Source organism: Leptodactylus fuscus, chromosome 1 (assembly GCF_031893055.1).
Source record: "Leptodactylus fuscus isolate aLepFus1 chromosome 1, aLepFus1.hap2, whole genome shotgun sequence".
In the NCBI taxonomy this organism is placed as follows: Eukaryota; Metazoa; Chordata; class Amphibia; order Anura; family Leptodactylidae; genus Leptodactylus; species Leptodactylus fuscus.
The window spans coordinates 141,322,762-141,347,927 of record NC_134265.1 but is presented as its reverse complement, the minus strand read 5'-3'; the positions used below and the strand labels follow the sequence as shown (position 1 = coordinate 141,347,927).

Here is a 25,166-nt window from a genome sequence, read left to right as displayed (position 1 = left end):
TGGTATGTCCCAGATTCAACTCATCTGCGTCCGAACAGGATGGTGATGAGTTGAATACAATGGTGAAGCAGAAGCAGACAGCTCCTGCCTCAACACTGTTTCCTTGCATTCTCTGACTCTGGGAGCTGTAGGAGTGACATTAAATTGTGCGGGAAGATTGAGGTGGGACAATATACTGGGAAGCATATGAGGGGGCATTAAACTGGGTGGGGCAGATAGAAGAGGACATTAAACTTTGGGGGCAGTTGAAGAAGAACATTGTTAGTTGGGCAGATGGAGGGGAAATTAAACTGGGGGCAGCTGGAGGGGCACGTTAATGTCCCCTCAGTTTAATGTCCCCCTCCTGCTGCCCCAGTTTGATGTTCCCCTTCAGTTGCCCCAGTTTAATGTCCCTGTCTAGCTGCCCACAGTTTAAACTGGGGCAGCTGTAGGGGAAAATTAAACCGTGGAGCAGTTGAAGGGGAACATTAAACTGTGTGTGCAACAGAAGAGAGATTTTATACTATGGGGTCAATTTGAGGAGAACATTATAATGTGGGGGCATATAATATTAGGGTGACTGTAGGAGCATTACACTGTGTGGTGAGCAGGGCCGCCGATAGGCCAGTACTACTGCTACTGGCGTCAGGGGCCCGGCCAAATTGAGAAATGGGGGGGGCCCAGTTTTGGCCAGCCACCGTGTGCCGGCCTCCTGGCGCCCGCAGCGGTCATTGTATGTCCTCTGGACGCAGATCTGAGTTGAACACATACGCAGCTGAAGCAAGGAGCTGACTCCTGGTCAGCTCCTTGCTTCGCTGCCGCTGCTGCTACTGGCTGTGTAAATGCGATGTGATGACGTCACATCGCGTCTACAACTGTGCGCGAGAGAGAGTGAGCGGCGCGGGAACGTGGAGAAGGTAAGAGTAATGTGTACAGTCAGATGGAAAGTGAAACTGGGGGCAGATGAAGGAGAGGACGGCATGACACTGGGGGCAGAGATGGAGAGGACGGCATGACACTGGGGGCAGAGATGGAGAGGACGGCATGACACTGGGGCAGAGATGGAGAGAACGGCATGACACTGGGGGCAGAGATGGAGGGACATGAATCTGGGGGCAGAGATATGGGGACATGAATCTGGGGGCAGAGATGGATGGGACATGAATCTGGGGGCAGAGATGGAGGGGACATGAATCTGGGGGCAGAGATGGAGAGGACATGAATCTGGGGGCAGAGATGGGGGACATGAATCTGGGGGAAGAGATGGGGGACATGAATCTGGGGGCAGAGATGGAAGGGACATGAATCTGGGGGCAGAGATGGAGAGGACATGAATCTGGGGGCAGAGATGGAGGGGACATGAATCTTGGGGCAGAGATGGGGGACATGAATCTGGGGGCAGAGATGGAGAGGACATGAATCTGGGGGTAGAGATGGAGGGACATGAATCTGGGGCAGAGATGGAGGGGACATGAATCTGGGGGCAGAGATGGAGAGGACATGAATCTGGGGGCAGAGATGGAGGGGACATGAATCTGGGGACAGAGATGGAGGGGACATGAAACTGGGGGCAGAGATGGGGGGACATGAATCTGGGGGCAGAGATGGGGGGACATGAATCTGGGGGCAGAGATGGGGGGACATGAATCTGGGGGCAGAGATGGAGAGGACATGAATCTGGGGGCAGAGATGGAGGGACATGAATCTGGGGGCAGAGATGGAGGGGACATGAATCTGGGGGCAGAGATGGAGAGGACATGAATCTAGGGGCAGAGATGGAAGGGACATTAATCTGGGGACAGAGATGGAGGGGACATGAAACTGGGGGCAGAGATGGAGGGGGGACATGAAACTGTGGGCAGATGAAGGGTGTATATGAAGCTGGGGAGAGATAGAGGGGGGACATATAATTTACGGGTGACTGTCGGAGGATTATACTGTGTGCGGGCACATGAAAAATTTATGAGAATGGACGGAGTCAACACAAAAGTGGGCGGGGCTAAATTTGCCACGGCGCTCTACTCACGCCGCACATTTGGTCTCTCTTTTGGTTCTTCAAAAGTTAGGAGGTATGGGTACAGGGGGCAATGGAAAGATGTTAGAAGGTGGACGGGGGGATTGTTGGGGCATCGGGTGTGCGGCACTGCGGAGAGGGAACGTCTGGGGCAATAATATATAAGTTTTTAGCTGGAGAACTACAAAGCACACAATACCTCCAAAGGTATGTGTGCTTTGTATTAATAATGATGTAGGCTGCTATGCTACTTAGCATAGCAGCCTGTTTGGGGGTGGGACTTTCAGTTTAAAGGAGTGTTCACATTGTGTTTTGGCCTCCCTTGCCGGGATACGTTGGTAACCAGTCACAATCAGCTCCCCACTTATCCCTGCATGGAGAACTGCAGGCCCCCCATTTTTTTAATGTCCAGTTCTTCGTGCAGGGATAAGTTGACAGCTGATTCTGACTGGTTACCAACGTATCCCGGCAAGGGAAGCCAAAAACACAATGTGAAAAAGCCCTGAGGATTTATTAGGAGGGCTCTTATAAATGGTGTTGGCTCTCTATAGGCGCTGTCACACGTAGCAGATTGTACCTGCAAATAGAATCTGATTAAGCCTTGTAATGCTGCTAAATAAAGGGAAATGTAATACATAATTGGTATGTCGCAGAATAAGGTAGTTTTAAAATGGCGGCAGGGGGGGCAGACACTTAGGCTGTATGGGGCCCCAAAATTTCTGATGGCGGCCCTGTTGGTGAGCACAAACAGAAATAAAGGGGCAGAGTCGATTTAGAAGTGAGTGGAGCTATATTTGCCGCATCTCGCTACGTGCACCGCACATTTTGTCCCTCTTTTCGTTATTGAAAGTTGGGAGGTATGGGATTAGGGAGTAATATAAATTAAGGAGACAAATAAGCAATAACTAACTCTGATCTAACATTTACATGTAAGTGCAGCCGTAGAAATTACAGTATAATACGCTTCTAAACCATGAACTGATTTCTCATGTGAAGGCCTGGATAACGGCAGTGAATCTCAATGTCACTCCATATTAATATGCAGTGTGGATTTTTGAGGGACAAACACATAATTTAAGTGTAAAAGGGTGCCCAGGTCCAACAGAAGAACTGTCTGAACTGTTTGCCAAGCACAAATGCTAATAAGATAATTAACAGCAGCTTGTCCTCGCAACGCTCATGTTGTTTTATGAATGTCTGAGAAAAAAAGATACAATATAAAACAACATCTGCCTGATTCTTTTCTGGCTAACCACTGCTGCCATGGCAGAAAATTATATTGTTAAATTCTTTTTATATTAAACATTATCCTTTGGGAATCTGAAATTAGTTTTTGTTTCGGAACTTTTCCAAAATAGAGGAAAAGAACAAAGTGGTCCCATATTGTGTACATCTTCAAACCCTATGACAATATCACAGATGTAATATTCCAGGAGAAAAAATCATGGATTATGTTTATGTATCACTGAGGATTCTTGCTTCAATGATGTAGATCCTGGGAAAAAATATGGACCAGAAACAGTAGGCTACTGAGTGGTTTCTTTACATGATTGGAATTTAGGTCCAGGATTTAGGAATGTCTAAGGAGCCTGGGAGGTCACGGTCACTCACATACTCCATCCAGGGTTTTTACCTACTTTAAAGGGGGTGTATAGAGCAGGTGCTGGCTGCTTTGTGTGAGAACAGGAGTAGGAAAGGAAAATCCTCTGTCAGGGTACTTGTCCAGTCTAGGGTACACAAAGAGTATTCTGCTGTACCTCAACAAACCTGCAAAGATTAAGGCTAGGTTCACACCTGCATAGGAGACTCTGCCACAGATTCCATCTAAAATTAGCAGAGAGAAAACTCCTGCAACATAAGGGCTCATTCACACGGAGTAACGCTGGGCGTGTATCACAGCCGTACACGCCGGTGTTATGGCAGGGCTGCCGAACACTTCCCATTCACTTCAATGGGAGCGCTCGTAACAGCGGCGTTACGAGCGCTTCCATTGAAGTGAATGGGAAGTGTTCGGCAGCCCTGCTGTAACGCCGGCATGTACGGCTGTGATACACGCCCGGCGTTACTCCGTGTGAATGAGCCCTAATGGGGTTATACGGTAACTCTATTTTGAGGGGACACGCTCTCCATCTTTCGGGTCCCCATATGGATTCAAATGACAGAGAGACAAATGCTAGTGTGAACCTAGAGTAAGCTGGTTGGTTTTGGTTACAGTATTTGAAGTATGGAATTTAATGTTGCCATGTATTGCTTTTTGACATGTTGCTGAAGAAAGCTGCTTCAAGCTGAGGCCCCACATTGCAGAAATGCAGCTTTTTTTGTTGCAGATTTTGTTGTGTTTTTTTGAGCCAAAGCCAAGAATGGATTGAGCAGAAGATAGAAGTATAAGGGCTTCCTATATATTTCCCATTCCTTTAGTTACCATTCTTGGCTTTGGCTCAAAAAACCAGAGCAAAATTTGCAACAAAAAAAGCTGCATTTCTGCAATGTGGGGCTTCAGCCTCAAGTTTCTCTGATTTTCTCTTAGATGTAATAAACTTAAGGATAGGGCCCCATATTGCAGGCTGCAATAAAAAAGGATTGTGGGAAAAACTGAGGTGGCAACACATTGTGATTTATCCACAGCGCTGTTCACAGAAAGTCCACAGAGGCTTTCTCTGCAGACTTTCTACTTCCTATACGGAAAATGCCAGGATTTCCGTAGGTATAAGTGCGTTTTTGTAAATCACAGAATTTCTGCTGCAGATTTTTTTCTGCAGTGTGTGAATGGGATAAGCCAGAATACCATCCATTTTGCAGGTAATCTGAAACACTGAGGTTTTTGCCACCACAGCCAAATCGCAGTGGGGCCCCAGGTTAGTGTATGGCCAATCTGGGTGATGTGGGAGTTATATCCTTTTTTTTCTTAAAGGGTATGTCCACTTTTACAACTATAATTTTTTACTACTCCAGCGTATAGAAAATGAAGCAACTTGGTATCCAGTGTATTGTAGATAAAAAAAAAAATACCCCACACTAAGGGTTAGTTCACACGTAGTTTTTTTGGTCTGGATTTTGAAGCGGCTTCAAAATGTCTTATTTTTATACGCGTATTATATACACGTGTATTTTACCAAAATGAGTGCTCGTTTACTCCGTGTAAATGGACCCTAACAAGTAGTGGAGGAAAGATCAAAGATTCTAAAATGAAAAAACTAAAAAAAAGTTTTGACACAATACAAACTTGGTTGGAACAGTGATGGAGCTATTAATATTGTGTTGTATTGAAATACATATGCAATGCATTTACAAAGCTTCTCATTTAAATTATATGACATTGTTTTTGAAGATCAGAAACTATTCAGTGTTAGAAGTAAAAATAACAGCGATGCATGCTCTTAGAGAATATTTAGTCTTGTTCCATGTCAGACAAAACAAGTACTAAACCACTGATACTTCTTGTGGTCAGAAGTGTTGATAGTACATGAAGAGATGGAGAAATTATTCAACACATAGTCCAAATTGTGGACTCTGCCGACCCCTGTAATGAGAGGAATGTCAGCTTAGATCCTGGTTCTGTCCCATGTAGGGTGGATTAATATCTTGAATGAGTGCAAAAAAGGTGACAGCTCTAAAAGATGAGCAACATTGTGAAGATCTATTTCACCATATTATATGCAGTTATCTTCAAAACTTGAGGTCACAATTAATATTTGTGAGATTTATTGTGCCGTCAAAAAGTTTAGGCAGACCAGCACAATGAGTCAGCATCTGAACACACCAATAGTTAATGAAGATGTTATTACTGACCTGCCAAGACGTCTGAAGAGTTCCAGGTTAGATTTTTTTATTTTATTTAAAAACAAAATCCAACCATATTGATACATGTTAAACCCATAGAAGGATAAAATATGTAGTGAATGGATTCTTTAAATACAATCTAGTTTGTTTCTCAGACTAGGAATGTGAACGCCAGGTCACCATTAGAATTTACATTTTAAACACTGGGAAATAATTTCCTGATTCTCTGTGAAGAGGAAAATACCCATCACAGACCATTATGAAGTTGTACATGACAAAAAGTCATTGTGGATATATTGTATTGTGTCTAGACAACCTATTAGTCACTTCCTGATTTTTATTAAAATATATAGCCATTGGAAATTAAAAACGCTGCATTGTGTACAAAAATAAAATGTTGAAATTGTTATTTTAATATTTGCTGACATTTTACTGTTTAATATACTTGAGAAATTGTTATTGTATTAATATATATGTATGTTTTTATGTAACTGTGTTAAAGTTTCTATGTCAATGGTATTTGAACATCAATGAACTTGCTCTACCCATTTGTTACTCTAGTACACTCTATAGGACAAATATATGTGTCATGGGTAAGGGGCAGGAGCCTGGCAGGCACACACAGTATCATCTGCCACGGTTGGATAACTCCGATCCCCAGCAGTTTGACACTTCACATGCTGAGCTTATTGACCATGGAAAGTGACTAGACAAATAGATAGGGTACAGAATTTGAATGCACCTGAAAAGACTACAGATGAAAACTCGTTCTGCAAAAAAAATATGTCCCCACACACCTTGAGCAATTGAAAAATTAAAAAAGATTATGGCTATTAGAATATGGCCATGCAAAAACAGAATATTTCTTATATAAAAGTGATATTATTGTGCAAAAGTAGCTAGATGTAAAAACCACTTTAGGCTGAGGCCAAACATTGAGGAAACTCAGCTTTATTTTTTTTTTGCAGATTTTGCTGCGTTTTTTTGAGCCAAAACCAGGAATGGATTGAGCAGAAACTAGTATAAGTACGGTACTTTTGATGTAGTTCCCATTCCTTTTATAGCCATTCCGCATGCCTTATAAGTTGGGCATCGCTGTAATCTTACTAACCAGCTCTGCCCGACCCAGGGAGAGGCCATTCCAGGCGAAGATAGAGGCGGCACTGGAGAGTTCTCTCGCAGCATTGGGGACATTTAAAAGTAGAAGCAGAATAGCCTTTCTTAAGGCCATTCCTACATGCTAGGGACAAAAAAATGATAAAATCCCTTTAAAAATACTGCAAAATCAAGCATCACATGGGTGAGTCAATGGGAAAAAAAAGTTATGGCTCTCAGGCATGAAAAAAAACAAAAAGGAAGCCTTGTTCTGGAGGTCAAACTAGGCTGCATCATTAAGGGGTTAATACACCATTATCCTATGAAAGTCTTCTCTTCTGTGAAGAAGCCACAGAGTAGCACCATCCAATGCTGTTGTTTCCTTTCCTCCATTTTACTTTAGGTAAAATAACTAAATAAGATAACATGTATGGCACTTACCAAATATTTAGGCCTATAAAATTTAGCCAAGAAAACATATAATCTCCTCCGATGAAAATTCCAATGTAGGCAACTGACACATTCTATAGAAACAAAATAGAAAAATAATAAACTAGGCGTCAAATATTTTACAATTTAGACATTTATGGCTTATCCCACCTTACTAGTTAGGGTGCATACACACAATGTAACGCGGCGTTGATTCTGACATGTAAACTCGTGTCAGAATCAGCGCTACAAAACAGAATACCATTGACTTCAATGGGTTCCGTTTAGCGCGCGTAACACATTGAAATCAATGGGTTAAAATGCCTCCCATTGATTTCAATGTGTTACGCACGCTAGCCGGAACTAGTAAAGTCAATGGGATTCTCTTTTGCAGCGCTGATTCTGATACGAGTTTAAGTGTCAGAATCAACGCTGCGTAACATTGTGTGAATGCCCCCTCGCACTTTCATTCCGCTTCATAAAAGTCTAAAAGGCTAAGTTGACATCTGCGTTGGAGTCTCCATAGGAGACTCCACTGCAGATTCCACCTAGTTGGAGAAGAGAAAAGTCTTGCATGGAGGAATTTTCTCTCTGCCAGTTTTAGGGGCCGTTCACACGGAGTAATGCGCCGCTCATTTAGACACGTATATACGTTGTCAGAGATCGGCGCTTCAAAACAGATCCCATTGATTTCAATGGGTGCCAGCACATGCGCGCTACACAATGAAATCAATGGGATCTGTTTTGATGTGCCGCGCTCTGACACGTGTATACGTGTCTAAATGAGTGTCGCGTCACTCCGTGTGAACGGCCCCTTATACTGAAAAGTCTGGGGTCTGCTGGTGTCTTCGAGTAACTACTTTTTAAGCAAAAGGGCTCTTTGTCTTTCAGGTCCCCATGTGGACCCAAAAAAACAGCCCCATATTGTGGAAAAGCAGCTTTTTTTGTTGCAGATTTTGCTGTGTTTTTTTTGAGCCAAATTGATGTGAAAAGGAGTGGGAAATATAGAGGAAGTACTTAAGTCTCATTCACATGACTGTTTCGAGAACACATTGAATTCAATTGTCTATTCACATTTTTTTTTTTTTTTGCCTGACCATTTTTAATGGCAATCCAAAAACTGACATTCCAAAGAGATCAGCGGGTTGGTCAAACAGGACCTATGAAATTTTTTTCATTGACAATTAAAAAATCAATAGATGACAGATGATACTGGACCAACAAGAACAGAAAAACTGAATGCAACATATGTAGAACTGACACAAAATGGCCACTAAAAACATGCATGTATATCTGCTTTTAATGACCATTATATTTGCCAGAAACGTTGTGTGAATAAGGCCTAACCCCACATTCACATGACTGTATGTTGGTCGGATTTACCGTCCGGAGAGGAACTCCTAGTACAGTTATCTATGATGCCATGAGTCTGTTTTCACATGTGAATGCAGGATTATACTTTTCTTTTCTGTTGAATCCATTCCATTGGCTTTGGTTAAAACAAAACAAAAAAAAAAAAAAAAAGGAAAGTCTGTAACAAGAATAGCAGATTTTCCACAATTTGGGGCCTTAGCTGTAGGGTTCTTTCACAGAGAGACATTGAGGTTTAGTTAAAAACCGCACTGGAAAGACTGCATGCTGTCTTTCCACAGTTTTTAGACTGCTTGAGGTTTCTGCAGGTGAAATGTAAAACAAATGTGTTTCGCCTTTTAAAAACTGTAATAGCATCAAAAACTGTGGTAAAACTGCATGCTTTTATCCAATTACCATTTTAACTGCATCTCAACAGTACCATGTGAATACACTCTAATAAGCCTGAAGACAATTGTACTCTATAGTCGAACAAGTAATGAAGACTTTGAATACAATATTTGTCTCTGATTCTTCTTTGAATCAACACGGTTTATCTAAACTTCTACTGGCTCAGCCTTATTATGATAGAATCAGGGCAGATGTGTAGGTCTTATTGACTATATACCGTGATCAGGCTGTATAATCTACATCAGACCAAGTGAAGATCACTCCGCACAGAAAACTTAATGATTATGATTATGAAGTCTTCCTTCTTTCTTCTACTGTTCCTTAGCTGCTATGGACTCCTAGTATATCTTCTGTTCTCAGCATATGTGTGTCTACTTCTGTAATATATTACTGTGTATTATCCTGTATCTGTATTACTATGCTGCTGTAACATGCTGAAATTTCCCCACTGTGGGACTATTAAAGGATTATCTTATCTTATCTTATCTTACACCATAAATTATTGATTAGCTATAGAGGCTACAATAGGGAGGGCAGTAATTGTGGCCAGACCTTAGTCCCTGTGGAGACCCGAAGAGGCACTACTGCCATACAAAAATATTAATAATAGCACATACAGATAGGCGGTTATACATGTGGCAAGTCTACGTACTGCTGAAGTGGCATGCTTGCTACAGTTCAATTTATATTCACATCCGAAAATTATAAGTAATGTGTAGATTTACCTTGAGGGCACCAATAACTGTGGTTGTAAGTGCGGAATTGTAGTAACTGCAAAGTACTATGGAATAAAGTAGCACAAATCTGTCATAATGAAAAGAGCAGAATATGTAAATATCTGGTGACAAAGATACGCATTACACAGAAGGTAATGTGGAGGTGCTATGAGGCGGTGTTTACATGAAGATTTTTTAACTGAGGAACTGCATGCTGTTTTTAACCCCACTTGAATTGAAAACTTTGGGTTTTCTGGCATATAGGTGAAATGGATAGTAATTAGAGATGAGCGAATATCTCGCTCCATAGGAATGAATTGAAGCAGCCTGCGCGTGGCCGGCACTTAACATCTTGGTGTTCGGCCACTTCCATTCATTCCTATGGAAGCAAGGTATTCAAAACTAGAGTTTTGAATACTATTCGCTCATCTCTAATAGTAACATGTGATACTGCAATTAAAAACAAAATGCAGTAAAAAAAACAACAAAAAAAACATTGTTCTCATTCAGCTTGATGAGTTCAAATTGAAAACCAAGTCCTTTTTCACACAACTCATCTGTGCCTGCTGTCTGCTTCAGGATTCCATTCCCTTTTCCATTGGAAACCAGGTGCAATGGAAAAAAAAAGCTAGCAGAACCCATTGAAATCAATGAGAAGCTTTTTTTTTCAGCGTGGAAAATTCCATACGAAATTCCTCACCATTTTCCTTTGTGTGAATGGACCATTATAGTCTATGGAGTCTGCAAGTAACTGCATTTTTAAGTGGATTAGGTTTCCGTTCGGGGGGTCCCCAAAGTGGAGCCCCTGATCGGAAACCTGAACGCAGGTAAGAACCTAGCATGAGACCTGTTTGCAAAGAATGGTCTGTATGCGCGTCATTTCCCAAACTGAATTTGGCTGTGTGAATTGAACTCACTGCATCATAGTCAGTTGTAATGAAGTATAATGAAGTTATCTCCAAAACGGTTGGATTGCCACGACTACTGAACTCAACTCACTGCTTTAAGTCTCTACAGAACAGAAACAATCCGGCCTTTCGGGAGCTCTCTGGGTCATAACTCCGCATGATGCAGAGAGTTCACCTCACACAGCCAAATACATTCTGCTCTGCACACAAACTGTTTTTCCTGGAGCCCTATATGTCTGTCACAACCCATTAAAATGAATGGAGCGGGAGTTCACCAACATGACTACATTTACAACAAGGAAAAACATGCACTGTTCCTGGATCCATGGGGATCTCAGTGGTCAGAGCTCCATTGATCAATAATTTATCCTCTATTCTATGGGTAGAGAAATATTTTTCCTGAAATAACCCCTTTAAAATCTACAGCATTGTAAACGCAGATTCAGTTGTTACTGTTATTATGCTGCATATTTTCCCCATGAACGTGCAGTAGCCTTAAATGATTTCTAAGGGTAAGTTCACACAGGGTTTTTTGGTCAGGGTTTTGAGGCCGTAATCGCCTCAAAACCCTGACCAAAAAGACGTCTCCCATTGAAATCAATGGGAGCCGCTCAGGTCTTTTTTCCGGGAGATGTTTCTTCCGCCTCCCGTAAAAAAGATGGGAGGTGCTCATTCTTCAGGCCGAGGTGCCTCGCGATTCGGCCTGAAGAACGTCACCCCTCCTCCGGACTAAGCCCATTCATTGGGCCTAATCTGGAGCAAAGTGCGCGGCTGGATGCCGGTGCAGTGCACCGGCTTTCATTTCCGGCCACCCAGTTTTTGAATCGGAACCTTACACGTGTAGTTTGCCAAAATACACGCGCGTTTAATCCGTGTGAATGGACCCTAAGGCTGTCCACATTTAGAAAACTGACTGAGGCCTTTCAAAAAACATCACCACACCTTTCCACAGGTTGCGAGTGGTATATTACCTCACACCCCACTACAATTTAGCAGGGTTGCAATACTAGAGATGACCCATGGACAGGTGGGGTGCTATGTTTGCAGACATGTCTTTATTGTCTTGGACTATTTAATGAGTATGTACATAGAAGGTATTAAACAATTTTAAGTTTTTAATTCATTAACTTTTAAAAGCTGTCATGGAATGATAACATGTTTGTTTCTAGTCATAGGCTACAAACCCTATGCGCATAGTGCTGCTCTCATCTGAGATGTAGATTGTATCCAGCCTAGGCAGTGCTACAGTATATATCTCGAAAGTTGGAGTTTATAATATCTAGTAAGAGGTAGTCTGTAAGAGACCACAGTAAATTTAAACACATACATAGAACTATTGCCAACAAACAGTCAATAACTGATGGTTATATAACAGGAACTGTTCGGCTCCCAGCTGAGATGTAGATCCAATTGGCTCATGGACCGCTGCCTAGACTGGATACAAGACATTGGCTCAGATTTACTATTGTGGTTACAACTACATACTAGTCCAAATATGACATGTCTTTTGTGTAACTTGGCATACATTTTGGTTTAAAATTTTCCCGATTTGCTAAACATGTGGGTGGCTTATCAGAAAAGGAGTTGGGGCTTACATTTGCCAGGATGTACCAAAACTACACTAATACTATGTTGTAGAATTCTGGCTCAAAGTATGCAAATTTAAAAGGTGCTATAAACTTTACTAGACTCAGATTTAGCATCAGAGATAGGCGAATCGGTTCATAATGAGCCAGGTTTGTCCCACATATTCCAAATTGTTCAGTTATTTAACAAAACCGAGCAAATGGTGATTCACTTTGGATGATCAAAAATGGTCATGCTATAAGAGAATGGCCGCCTCATGTTAGACCAGAAAATACAGGAGACAATGTCATGTGTGTAGTGACTCACATATTACATGATAACAATATCTGACAACCTCTCAATCAATAGACATAAGTAGGTGGACATTACAGTGCTGTTGTCATATGGAGTATATAAGCTTGTGCACTCGTGATATCAGCCTTTAGTTGGTGTAATGGTGGAAATTCACACATATCTGTATTCTATCTCACTGCATCTCATGGCTATCTTATTAGCAGCTAGGCTATAGACAGCACAAGCCAGAATTTAAAACTGAACAATAGTTATAGAAGTACAAGAGAGAATCAAGCAACATACACATGCAGATTAGTAGTGCAGTGCTAGAGTAGAATTGCATAGATAGACAAATGACTGTCAGTGAGTCTGCAAGGCAGAGTTAAATGGGTTTTCCGGGCAAAAAAATGTTTTTTTAAAAGTGTCCGTTAGTGCTATTAATGAGTTAATAAATGCACCCATATACCTTTAGCTGTGTTTTGAGTGATTTCTTGGTGTCCTTGGGACCTTCTGGTATCTCTTGCTTTTGTTTACTTGGTTCAGCTTCCTGCTATATAACTTTACTAATCCCTCTCACTTTACTCCACTCTTCCTTCCTCTTTCCATCCCTCCCATACACCCCCTTCCTAACTCGCTAGCTATCCTGCCCTTCCTTACCTACCCATATATTGTATTATATTATAGCTAAAATTGTTATAGGAATGGGTTTTTTTAGCTCTGTTCTGGTGTCTTATCCATACATAGTGTGAAGTAGCATTGTTGTTAATGTGAACAAAATTTTGTAAGCATTTCTCTGTATGCACAAGTGCACTGTGTGCGCATATGTAACTCTACATATACATCACACACAGTACAGTATAGTAGTAGTGGTGGCCGTGGTACTACTAGCAGTGCATCCTTCACTACTCTTAAAATAAAATAAAATCTCTTATTTCAGTGGGTTTTTTGGTTAACAATTAAGAGTGGAAATGAACATGCCAGGTGACAGACAAAAGGAGCAGGAGGAGATATTTGCATACTCAGCTTGCCACAGCATTTAGGGAGAGCACTGCAGAAGCCTGTTGCATGTGTACCCAGGTGGCCTCTGCCCACTCACAGTCCATCTCACATGGCCAGCACTCTACCACAAGTGTCAGGAGCAGTAAAAGCAGCAGCCAGGCCCAGTACAGTATCTGGAAGTTGATGGACCTAACATTTTTCAGCTTGCAGGGCCAATCAGAGCCACAACAGGCAATTGACAACCACCGACTGCACCTATAGTCCAGCATATAAACTTTGACCCGGACAATAGGATAGAGCAGTGCAATGATCTGGTCCAGTTTGTCAGGAGAGTTTTATCTTGTCCAGCCTCAAGTGTTATGACCAAAAAGGTGTTCAGTGCTGTCAGTGTTGTTGTAACACATAAAAGGACAAAACTGTCCACCGATAATGTGGAAAAATTACTATTATCAAAATGAATCAGGCATGGATCTGTGAGGATTTCCAAACATCTCTTGTTGATGATGGCTGCTGATACTTCTAAATTGCTACATATATGCTATATATATATATATATATATATATATATATATATATATATATATATATATATATATATATATATAATTTTTTTTTTTTTTTTTTTTTTTAAAGCCAGTTGTCAATCACTTTTCAAGTAGCTCACTGCCACAAATTTGTCTCCCAAATAACAATAAGCCCCTGTAGCATTTACAAGCCATCAAAACGGGCTAATTTTTCTACAAAGCCATTGCTCTGCAATATAACTGCCATGTGTGTCTAAAAAAACCACAGACATGAACATTTCCCTAATAAATGTGTAATTTTTGGAGTGTTTTAAATGTTAAATGTGTAAAAGCAAAGGGCAGTGCAGTGTATGGTTAAAATCTATGGTTTTCTCTGCTTAACATTAGTTTTTCCATAAACATACAGGCCACATTCACTTTGATATAACTTTGTCTGTGTTTGCTTAAAGAGCTAAAAATTGGCTAAAAATCTAAATTTATTTTGTCATTTTTAAGGGAAGAATAGCATGGCAGTGGACAATGGCTCATATTTATGAACAAACGCAAAACCAATGGACCTGATATATAAGTAAATGTGGCTCGCTGCTTATCACCAATGTCTATCATGTGACAAATCCACCATGGTGTAAAACTATTTGCTTTATGAAGTCTTGTTTGCCAGAGGGAAACAAGACTTAACATTTGATGGCAAAACCCTTGTTGACGCGCAGCAATCTGATGTTTTTTTGTAGTTAATGAGGTTTGCACACATGTCAGGAGGAATTTTGGTCCGCTCCTCTTTGTAGATCATCTCTAAATCATTAAGATTTTGAGGCTGTCGCTTGGCAACTCGGAGCTTCAGTTCCCTCCATAAGTAGGGTTGAGATGATCTTGAAATTTCAGGATCGTTTTTAAAATCCGATTTCCGATCATTTTCCATTCGAACCGGATCCCAATGCAAGTCAATGGAATTTTTTTTAATTATCGAAGGCTGAATTTTAAAAACGATCCTATTCACTACACATCATGTAGTCCAAAAACTGGTGTCCACTTACCTGCACAGATCCGCTGCCACTCCCTGTTCTTCTCAGTCCGGTCCTCTCTCATTGACATGCCTTCAGAGCGCCGTATGTGCCCCCACCTCCCTAGGCTAGTATTAGAGATGATGGGAGTAGGTGGGGCTTGTTGTGGCTTAGGTGAGTGTGGGCGGGGAGACGTCAGTGCATCACTCACGTCTCCCCTTCCAGTACCCGCCCACACTCTCCTAATCCACAAGCCCCACCTTCTCCCAGCATCTCTAACAGAAGAAGAGCGAGAAGAACGGAACTGGCAGCGACAGCACTTCTGTGCAGGTAAGTTGAGCGAAGTTGGCGAATAGATAGATACTATCTACTCTTCTGCTTCGTCCCTGCTTTACTGTATACTCAGCTCTGCTACATCTCAGATGTAGCAGAGTTGAGCATACGGTAAAATAGGGACGAAGCAGAAGAGTGGCAGGCTGCGGTAAATCCATAGGAATGAATGGATGCAGCTGGCACGCAGGGGGTTAAGAGGCCGGACGCCGGCAAATTCTGTGCGCCGGCCGCTTCCATTCATTCCTATGGGTGCGTGCTATTCGAAACGGGAGTTTCGAATAGTACTCGCTCATCTGATACTATAGATTTTCCCAGTAGCCAAGCATTGTGGGAAATAACCTCCGACCTTGATTCTGTTGGAAAAGATCAGGATCAGAATTCCAATCGCGATCGTGAAATTTACTCAATCTCCGATCGGAATCTGAACATTTCCGATCCTGATCGCTCAACCCTATCCATAAGTTTTTAATGGGATTAAGGTCTGGGGACTGGCTAGGCCACTCCATGACCTTAATGTGCTTGTAATGTCAGGGGAGAGCATTCCTCATAGCCCAGCAATGACACTGTGCTTTAATCCCACTTTCCTGATAGTGGATATCTCTGGCACCCGAAGGCGCATCCCAGCAAAGTGGACCATGAACTGAATTCTCTGCGCTGTCAACTTTCTAGCAATATATAATGCCGCTCATCTCTAAGGATATGAAAGGTCCTTTTTAAAGGGCATTAGTCATAGTATTATGCTGATACAATGCCAATGAATTAATAGGACAATACATTCACCTATGTACATTAAGTAAATTTCAGAATTATTAAAATATATTTCTGACTACTTACCCCATCATGCAGGCAAGAAGAAATTGGAAAGCAAAATAAATATTTGTCCACTTGCTAAAATGTATGGCCTAAAAAAAGCAATAGGTATTTATATCGTTACCATTCAATTCTTTTATTAATAAGCTCAGCAATAGGCCTATAATTCTGTAAGGTTGTTTTTACCATAATAAAGTTAAAAAACCAAGATCTCAATTCACAGCTACTACAGTAATCTGTAGTTTTGTAACCATTCATATTCCAGAAAAACCCTACATGTTGGGTTTTGCTGTCCGCTTGAAGAGTCGGACATCTTTGTGAACAGACAGTTAAGGACACCCACGGACAGTAAAAGAACGCACCCGATGTCCATTTAAATCAATGCAAAATGTAACGGACACAGCTAGTGTCCGATGCTAATGTCCACACAACATTTTGCGCGGACATTAGCATCAGACACTAACTGTCGGACACCGACAGTAGTGTGAACGCTCCCTTAGCTGCTGGTCAGAGTTGGAGGAATAGGGACATTCATTTTAGTACTCTGAGACCCACATGTATCACACATTTATGGTATATCTTTTTGTGGGTATACCCCCTTTAATTTGCCATTCTCATTGCACTTGCCAAATTTATAATTAAAGTATAGCCGTTTTTTTTGTGGCTAGTGATTGTGAAGCCTGGGCCTCCTGTGGGCCAATACTAAAGATTACATGCATGTTGCTGCATTTTGAAAACCTTAAGAAGGCATCCTAGTTTGGTAACAAAGGATGTGGTACTTTCTTGTTCTTTCCATTGTTTCATTCCAGCCATAACTTCTTTTTTTCTTTTTAAATTAACATAGCCATATGTGGACTTTGAGGGTTTTGTGGCTTTTTCAACATTCATGGTGCAGGAGTTTTTTATGGTTAAAACAAACCTATTACACAGAAAATGCATTGAAATCTGCATGTAGCACGTTATAGAGCAGCAGGACCAAGGCAGATTAATATATAAATATTGGTATAACTTATATTTTATTTTTTAAATATCAGGGGGCCTGTCCATCACCAACAGGACCACCTCCTTCACTTCTCAGCATAAAAAAATAGCTGACAATAATTCATACTTGACAACCCTCTGAGAGGACTCCTGCCAGAAGAGCTGCCAATTCTCCTGGACCTTGCAGAATGCCATGCGCTCTATCATTTTACATATGGCATGGGCAGGCTATTTGCCAGTCAGGTTATGAAAAGGGGGCGTGGTCTGTAGTAGTTGTTTTTCACCACAAAAAGAGACAGGTCACACCGCAACGTGTGTTTGGTCTTCTCCAAGAAATTTTATGACACACACAGCATTTTCCCCCACCTCCCTTGTCAGATGTTGGTAAGCATGCAATAAGTGAGTAGGCGCGCCATGGCACCTATAGGGTTATATGGACACAATCATTTGTATAAGGCCCCTTGCAGACGACCGTGGCGTAGTTCAGTGTTCTATCTGGTTTTTCCTAGATAACACTCTGACTCATTTGTTTTCAATCCGGGCCGCAAAACTCAGGGCAGGACCTATTCCTGTCTGGTTTTGCGGCTGTGCTTTGGCAGCTCCGATTCAATCATGACCAGGAGCTAGCACACGGTCTTGTGCAACCAGCCTAAGGGACTATTCACACAGTTTTTTGGCGCTGATTTTGACGCTGAATCTGCCTCAGAATCGGTAGCGGAAAAAAAGGAACCCATTGAAGTCAATGGGAGGCTTTTTTTCCACGTGGATTTTCAGCGTCAAAATCCTCACCAAAAAACTCTGTGTGAATGAACCTTACAGTGTTAGCACTTGAGTAAGGTCAAGACTCCTTGTTCTTTGTATGCATTCAACTATATATGATTTCAGCCTTCATCTTAAGATTTTAATGTTCTAGACAGAAAGGTTTTAAGACACTGGTTGAACAGATTTTTTTTTTGCTATGCATATACATTGTTTAAAATGAAAAGAAAAAAAACCCTGAATCTTCTGGATCTGTTGACACAGTATTATACTATAAATCTTGCCAAAATACAAGATTTTTTTTATTTATTTTTTTAAGATTCTTGTCATTTTTTGGTGGTAGGGTAATATTTTAGAATATTACATTTATCATTTCATTTTTATAAATGTGTTTAATGTGGAATATACATAAAAAACAGTCAAATGCATGTCAAGAGTAAACTCGCGATTATCTGATACATTTATGGTTAGTTCACACATAAATAACGTGTGGCTTATTTTGGCACTGGAAAAAAAAGCTTCCTAATTAGGAAGCTTTTTTTGGACCTTGCCAAGCTTTTTTTGGAGCTTTTTTTTGTAAAAACAGCTTTAAAAAAAGCCAGGCTGTTTTCCCCTCCTGTAAAGTAAATGGGCTGCAAAAAACGCGCAGATAAAAACACGCGGTTTTCGCCTCCCATTCACTTCTATTGCTTTCTTCAGGCGGAGAACGCCTGAAGAAAGGTCATGTCGCTTCTTTTTCTCTGCTAGCAGTCTACATAGACTAACATAGTATGGAGGAGGATTATGACGTGGATTCCACTGTCAAAATCCTCCTCCATGTCCCCGTGTGAACTAGCCCTTACCATGTTTGAAAATATTAATACCCATAATAAAAAAATTACCTTCTCAAATTCACCAGTCCAGAGGGTTAAAAGAAATGTAGGCAAGATCATAAAAGCAGCATTATAAAAAAGGACACCATATTTACCCAGCTCCTACAAAGTGACACAAGGTGAAAATTATCAATCACATAAGTAAAGGGGTGTCTCTATTTTCATGCTGAAGACAGAAAGCACATACAGATTGATTTGCTACTAGGGAAGCTGCTAGAGGGCCCAAATTTCAATGGAGTCCATTTCCACTAAAAGCAACCACCTCCGTGCAGCCCTGACATTTTTATAACTTTTCTGCTTGCGCTGCAGACATGCAGGAGTGTAGGAGGGCTCACATCACGCAAGTTCCATCTCGCAGGAGCAATGCGGGTGGTGCAATGGCAGACCCACAATGTTCAGTTGTTTTAGGGTGCATGCACACGATGTAACGCGGCACTGATTCTTGCATGATAACTCGTGTAAGGATCAGCGCTGCAAAACAGAATCCCATTGACTTCAATGGGTTCTGTTTAGCGCGCGTAACACATTGAAATCAATGGGAGGCTTTTTATCCCATTGATTTTAAGTTGTTACGCGCGCTAAAGTCAATTGCAGTCAATGGGATTCTGTTTTGCAGTGCTGATCCTTACATGAGTTATCATGCAAGAATCAGTGCCGCGTTACATCTTGTGCATGCACCCTTACAGGAAGCCAATTTGTCAGTATATTTTTGGCATGTGGGAAGAAACCAGAGTTCCCAGAGGAAATCCGCACAAATATGGGAAGAACAATACAAACTCCCTGCAGATGTTGCCCTTGGTTAAATATGAAATGGGCTATAAAGTCTAAAATAAATTGGAGGAAAAAACTTTTTTCTAGCTACTTCAATGGGGAGATTTAAAAAAAAAACAAGTGAAACAAACATGAAAATCAAGAAGATGGATGTCAGCAGTATAAAACTTTATTTGCATTACTAATTTTTACCTTGGGATTAATTTTTTCTTTGGTATAAACCCCATAGGCCGCTGTGAATAAGTCGTTCAACAACACAATGGTGTATCCTTCCAAATTAAAAGAAAGATCGAAACTGAAAAACAAATACTCATTGAAACACTAGGTTCACAACGCTAGAATTTGTTAATGCTGAACACTTATTAAAGAGGCTGTCTGGACAGTATGTGCTTTAAAAATTCAAGTATGAGTGTGACCAGTGTGGAAGCGACGGGGTTAGTGAGGAGAACGCCACTCTTTTTGTTTATTCTGATCTAGAAGGGGTCCCATGTAATGTAAACACCATAATTTTGCAACGGCATTTAACAGTCCCTGCAAAGTGGATGGGATCCTGGGTAGCACCATCCACACATTGCAGAAAATAATCTGCAGTGGAAATATTGCATACCTCCCAACCGTCCCGATTTCCGCGGGACAGTCACGATTTGGGTGACATGTCCCGCGGTCCTGGTTGGAGGGAGGTATGTCCCGATTTCAACTCAGATCTGTGTCCAGAGGACGCAGATCTGAGTTGAACACATATGCGGCTGAAGCTAGGAGCTGACACAGGTCAGCTCCTCGCTTCGCCGCTGCCCGCCTCTCTCCCTGACACATGCGGCTGAAGCTGCTCGCGTGCTCGCTTCGCCGCTGCGTCTCTCTCTCGCTGACACATGCGGCTGAAGAGAGGAGCTGACCTGTGTCAGCTCCTCGCTTCGCCGCTGCCGCCGGCTCCTGGCTTGTAGACGCGATGTACAAGCCAGGAGCCGGCGGCAGCGGCGAAGCGAGGAGCTGACACAGGTCAGCCCCTCGCTTCAGCCGCATGTGTCAGCGAGAGAGAGATGCAGCGGCGAAGCGAGCACACGAGCAGCTTCAGCCGCATGTGTCAGGGAGAGAGGCGGGCAGCGGCGAAGCGAGGAGCTGACCTGTGTCAGCTCCTTCCTTCAGCCGCATGTATCAGCGAGAGAGGCGGGCAGAGAGCGGCGAGGGAGCGGAGGAGAAGGTAAGTTTAATGTGGAGGTGGAACGTGAATCTGGGGGCAGATGAAGGAGAGGACGGCATGGCACTGGGGGCAGAGATGGAGAGGACATGAATCTGGGGGCAGAGATGGAGGGACATGAATCTGGGGGCAGAGATGGGGGACATGAATCTGGGGGCAGAGATGGAGAGGACATGAATCTGGGGGCAGAGATGGAGAGGACATGAAACTGGGGGCAGAGATGTGGGGACATGAATCTGGGGGCAGAGATGTGGGGACATGAATCTGGGGCAGAGATGGGGGACATGAATCTGGGGGCAGAGATGGAGAGGACATGAATCTGGGGGCAGAGACGGAGGGACATGAATCTGGGGGCAGAGATGGAGGGACATGAATCTGGGGGCAGAGATGGAAGAGGGACATGAAACTGGGGGCAGATGAAGGGTGTATATGAAACTGGAGGAGAGATAGAGGGGGGACATATAATTTACGGGTGACTGTAGGAGGATTATACTGTGTGCGGGCACATGAAAAATTAACGAGTGGGCGGAGTCAACACAAAAATGGGCGGGGCTAAATTTGCCGCACATTTTGTCCCTCTTTCAGTTCTTCAAAAGTTGGGAGGTATGATATTGTGATTTGAAAAACATTTGCATTATTTGCAAATTGCAGCTTGTCAATTATACCTATGGAAATGCTGGCGGTTTCCATATAGGTATAATGAAAGTAGAAATTCTGCAGAAGAAAACTGTGCAGACTTTCTGTGAAAAGCAATGAGGCTCGCTATGTGGTGCCTTAGCCTTAAAGGGATTCTATCATTAAAATCAAGTTTTTTTCTCAATCACACATAGGAATAGCCTTAAGAAAGGCTACTCTTCTCCTATGTTTAGCTGTCTTCTCTGCGCCGCCGTTTGGTTGAAATCCTGGTTAGTCTGTATGCAAATGAGTTCTCTCGCAGCACTGGAGGCAGTCCCCAGCACTCAAACAGCACTAGGGGCATCCCCAATTCTGCGAGAGAAATCTCCAGCGCCGCCTCCATCTTCTTCAGGAACAGCCTTTCCCTGCGTCTTCTTCCCTCCTGGGTTTCAATCTTCTAGGCATGTGCAGTTGGCTCTGCCATCAGGCCTCAAGAAGAGTCAACTGCGCATGCCCGGTAGCCACAAAAAAATGTCAGCTTACACCAGCTTATTGTGTAAGCGGTCACAAGAAAATGGCCGCTTACACAGTTTACTGTGTAATCGGTCACTTTCTTGTGGCTACCGGGCACGCGCATTCGGCTCTGCTTGAGGCTTGATGGCAGAGCTGACTGCGCATACCTAGATGTTTGAAATCCAGGACGGAAGAAGAGCTGTGTTTTCTGCCATCCTGGGTTTCCATTCCTCCATCTTCTTCAGGAACGGCTGTTCCCTGTGGAGAGGCCGCTCCTGAAGAAGATGGAGGCGTCACTGGAGATTTCTCTCACAGCATTGGTGACCGCCCCCAGTGCTGTGGGAGTGCTCATTTGCATACAGACGAAAACCAGGATTTCTACCGAACAGCGGCGTGGATAAGACATATAAAGGTAGAAGAAGAATAGCTTTTCTTAATCGATCGAGAAAAAATGTGATTTTAGTGATAGAATCCCTTTAAAGGGTTTTTCAGGAGGTTTTTAAAGAATTTCTGTGTAGTAAGTATTGTGCTACACAAAAAGAAGAAAACTCAGGAGTATACAGACTTCTTTAAAAATATGTTGATAAACTCTTACCTTGCGGCTATAATAGCTCCCATTACAATTGCAAATATACTCAGTGCAACAGATAATGAATATCGTTTCCTGTGAAGAAAATATGCAAATATGAATTTTCAAGCAAACTGAGAATTTAATGAAGCACATGTATTTATATCAGTAAAGTACAGTAGGTAAATTGTTTTGGACTGACACTATAAAATAGTAAACTACAGTATAGAGCTACAGCCAGGCAGAACAAAAATTCTGCTCTATGACCAGCAGATGTCACTGTTTCACTTCATAGCAATTTACCAAGATGTGAATAATGAGAATGTGTAGTAGTATACATTATAATAAAGGGTTGTCTACAGTGCACCACTCTATAGCGGGTGTCATCTTATATAGTGGGCTTAGTATTAAGTGGTCAAAATAACTGGTTTGTCCTGCTGGTGTCCTTGCAGCTGTGCAGTAGTGGAAAAAAAACCCTGTCATAGTGGTTGCTACGGTATTATATTAAATATATATAGATGACTGATTTCTGGATTCAATGGCTATTAAAGAAGCCTAGCATGAGCCCTGAAGGATTTACTATAAACACACACACTGGGGAATACCATAGGAAAGTCTTAATAAACGGCCCAACTGGAGCAGGGACCAAGAGATTTATGAACAGGCTGCGGCCTCTTCATAAGTCTGTCTGAGGGAACTAGCGTGACCTCGGCCCGCCATGTAATACCCACATTTACAGAATAAGGCAGGCAAGACACAGTTTGGGGCTTGAGGCATACATTTAGCATGAGAAAGGACCTTGTGCCAAACATGCGCCTCAATATTATTCCTCTACTCCAGAGAATCCAGTCAAGTGCACTCTATTGAAATCAACAAAGCATGGATTGTAAAGACAAGTGTAGATAAATTATACATAAATGCTGAAATTGCTACTGACAAGAGCCTGATGATGTTCCTATGAAACAATGTGCTATAAGTATAGTACCTCTGGCAAGAAATGGAACTGCCGAGCTTGATGTCTCTGGCAAGAAGTGCAAACACCATGTTCAATGTCTCTGCCAAGAAGTGCTGAGAGAGAGGCAAACTGTAACCATCATGCCAGTTGCCTCTCTCTAAGGCGGTTAGTAACCATCAAGCTCATTGCCTCAATACTATGCCAAGTTAATTTTAGTTAACCTGTGCCTGTCTGAGACAAAGCACCATCCTCAAGTGAGACACTACTCCCCCCTCCCCCTCCAAAAGGTCAATAAATTGCTCATGGGCCAAAAATCATGGTAAAGTCTGACCTACATACAAACTTTACTGAACCTAGGTGGCATTGATGTTTTAATATATCGGCAGTGGCGTAACTACCGCCATAGCAGCGGAGGCAGCTGCCACAGGGCCCGGGACATTGGGGGCCCGGTGACAGCCGCTACCGCTGCTATCTTATACTCGGGGGTCTTTTCGGACCCTGAGTATAATGATTGGCGGACCGGGAAAGGTAAGAAACATAAAAAACATGTTACTTACCTCTCCACGATCCTGCCAGGCCTCCTTCCTGACGTCTCTGACGTCACATGAACCCAGCCTGCAGAAGGCAGCAGAGAAGACAGCATAGGAGCCGGGGGACAGGTAAGTAACAGTAATTTTTTATGTTTTTATTCCCCTGGGTCTCCAATTATTATACGCTGGGGTCTGAAAAGACCCCAGAGTATAATAATTGTTTATGGGTGTCCACAGTGGGACATAGTACTGTGTGTAGGGGCCACTATGGGGGATAATACTGTGTGCAGGGGCAACTAAGGGACATAATACTGTGTGCAGGGGCCACTAAGGGACATAATACTGTGTGCAGGGGCCACTATGGCGGATAATACTGTTTGCAGGGGCCACTAAGGTACATAATACTGTATGGAGGGGCCACTATTGGGGATAATACTGTGTGTAGGGGCCATTAAGGGACATAATACTGTGTGCAGGGGCCACTATGGGGGATAATGCTGTGTTAAGGGGCCACTATGGGGCATAATAGAACGCACAGAAATGCGTAGGAGGGGTTCGGTCGAGGTCTTCGGCGTCAGTGTCGGTGGGGATGGGGGGGCATGTCAAAAGTTCTCCACGGGGCCCCGCCATTCCTAGTTACGCCACTGTATATCGGGCACATTAATATTACTCATAATAAAGATAATCTGTTATAATATAATAAAGGCAACATCTGTTAAGGCAGCTGACTCTTGCAGCGGATCTAGCATCAACAATGAGGCCAGAGATTACCTGCAATGGTCATAGATGTGTGGAACAGCATTGCTTAGAAAAGTCAACAATGACCAATGAGGGATGACAGAGCTGGGCTATTGGAGATTCCACAGCTGCTGGTATTTGGTTTTGTTTTGATTTTATGAACTTCCCTGCTGTTAGCCTGACTGTAAAATCTGTGGCACTCCTAAAAATTGCACCCCCAAAGAATCGGACTTTGACTTTAAGGGAGCTAACGGCACAAGATGGTACTAGTGAGATCGTTTTCCACAACAATAAGGGTAGTACTGGCTCCTCACACATAGATTGGGTAGTCCCGCTGGCATCACTCCATTGTGGCTGCTACCACCAAGGGGAGCTAACTGCTACACTTGGCTGCAGTGGAGCACTGCTGCAATGGCGATGGGCCAGACAATGACGTGCCTTTAACTGGAGTGACTTAGAT

At 42.6% G+C, this 25,166-nt stretch overlaps 1 protein-coding gene across 1 annotated transcript in view; it reads right to left on the bottom strand.

The window, feature by feature from the left end:
* Positions 1-25,166, bottom strand: part of SLC35D2 (solute carrier family 35 member D2) — a 44,536-nt gene that overhangs the window by 1,000 nt on the left and 18,370 nt on the right. The window contains exons 6-11 of the mRNA XM_075276693.1: positions 22,511-22,579; positions 19,785-19,887; positions 18,831-18,923; positions 16,234-16,301; positions 9,784-9,862; positions 7,310-7,392 (exon numbers count right to left, since the gene is read on the bottom strand). Coding sequence (XP_075132794.1) covers positions 7,310-7,392; positions 9,784-9,862; positions 16,234-16,301; positions 18,831-18,923; positions 19,785-19,887; positions 22,511-22,579 — 495 coding nt within the window. The remainder of the gene's footprint in view (positions 1-7,309; positions 7,393-9,783; positions 9,863-16,233; positions 16,302-18,830; positions 18,924-19,784; positions 19,888-22,510; positions 22,580-25,166) is intronic.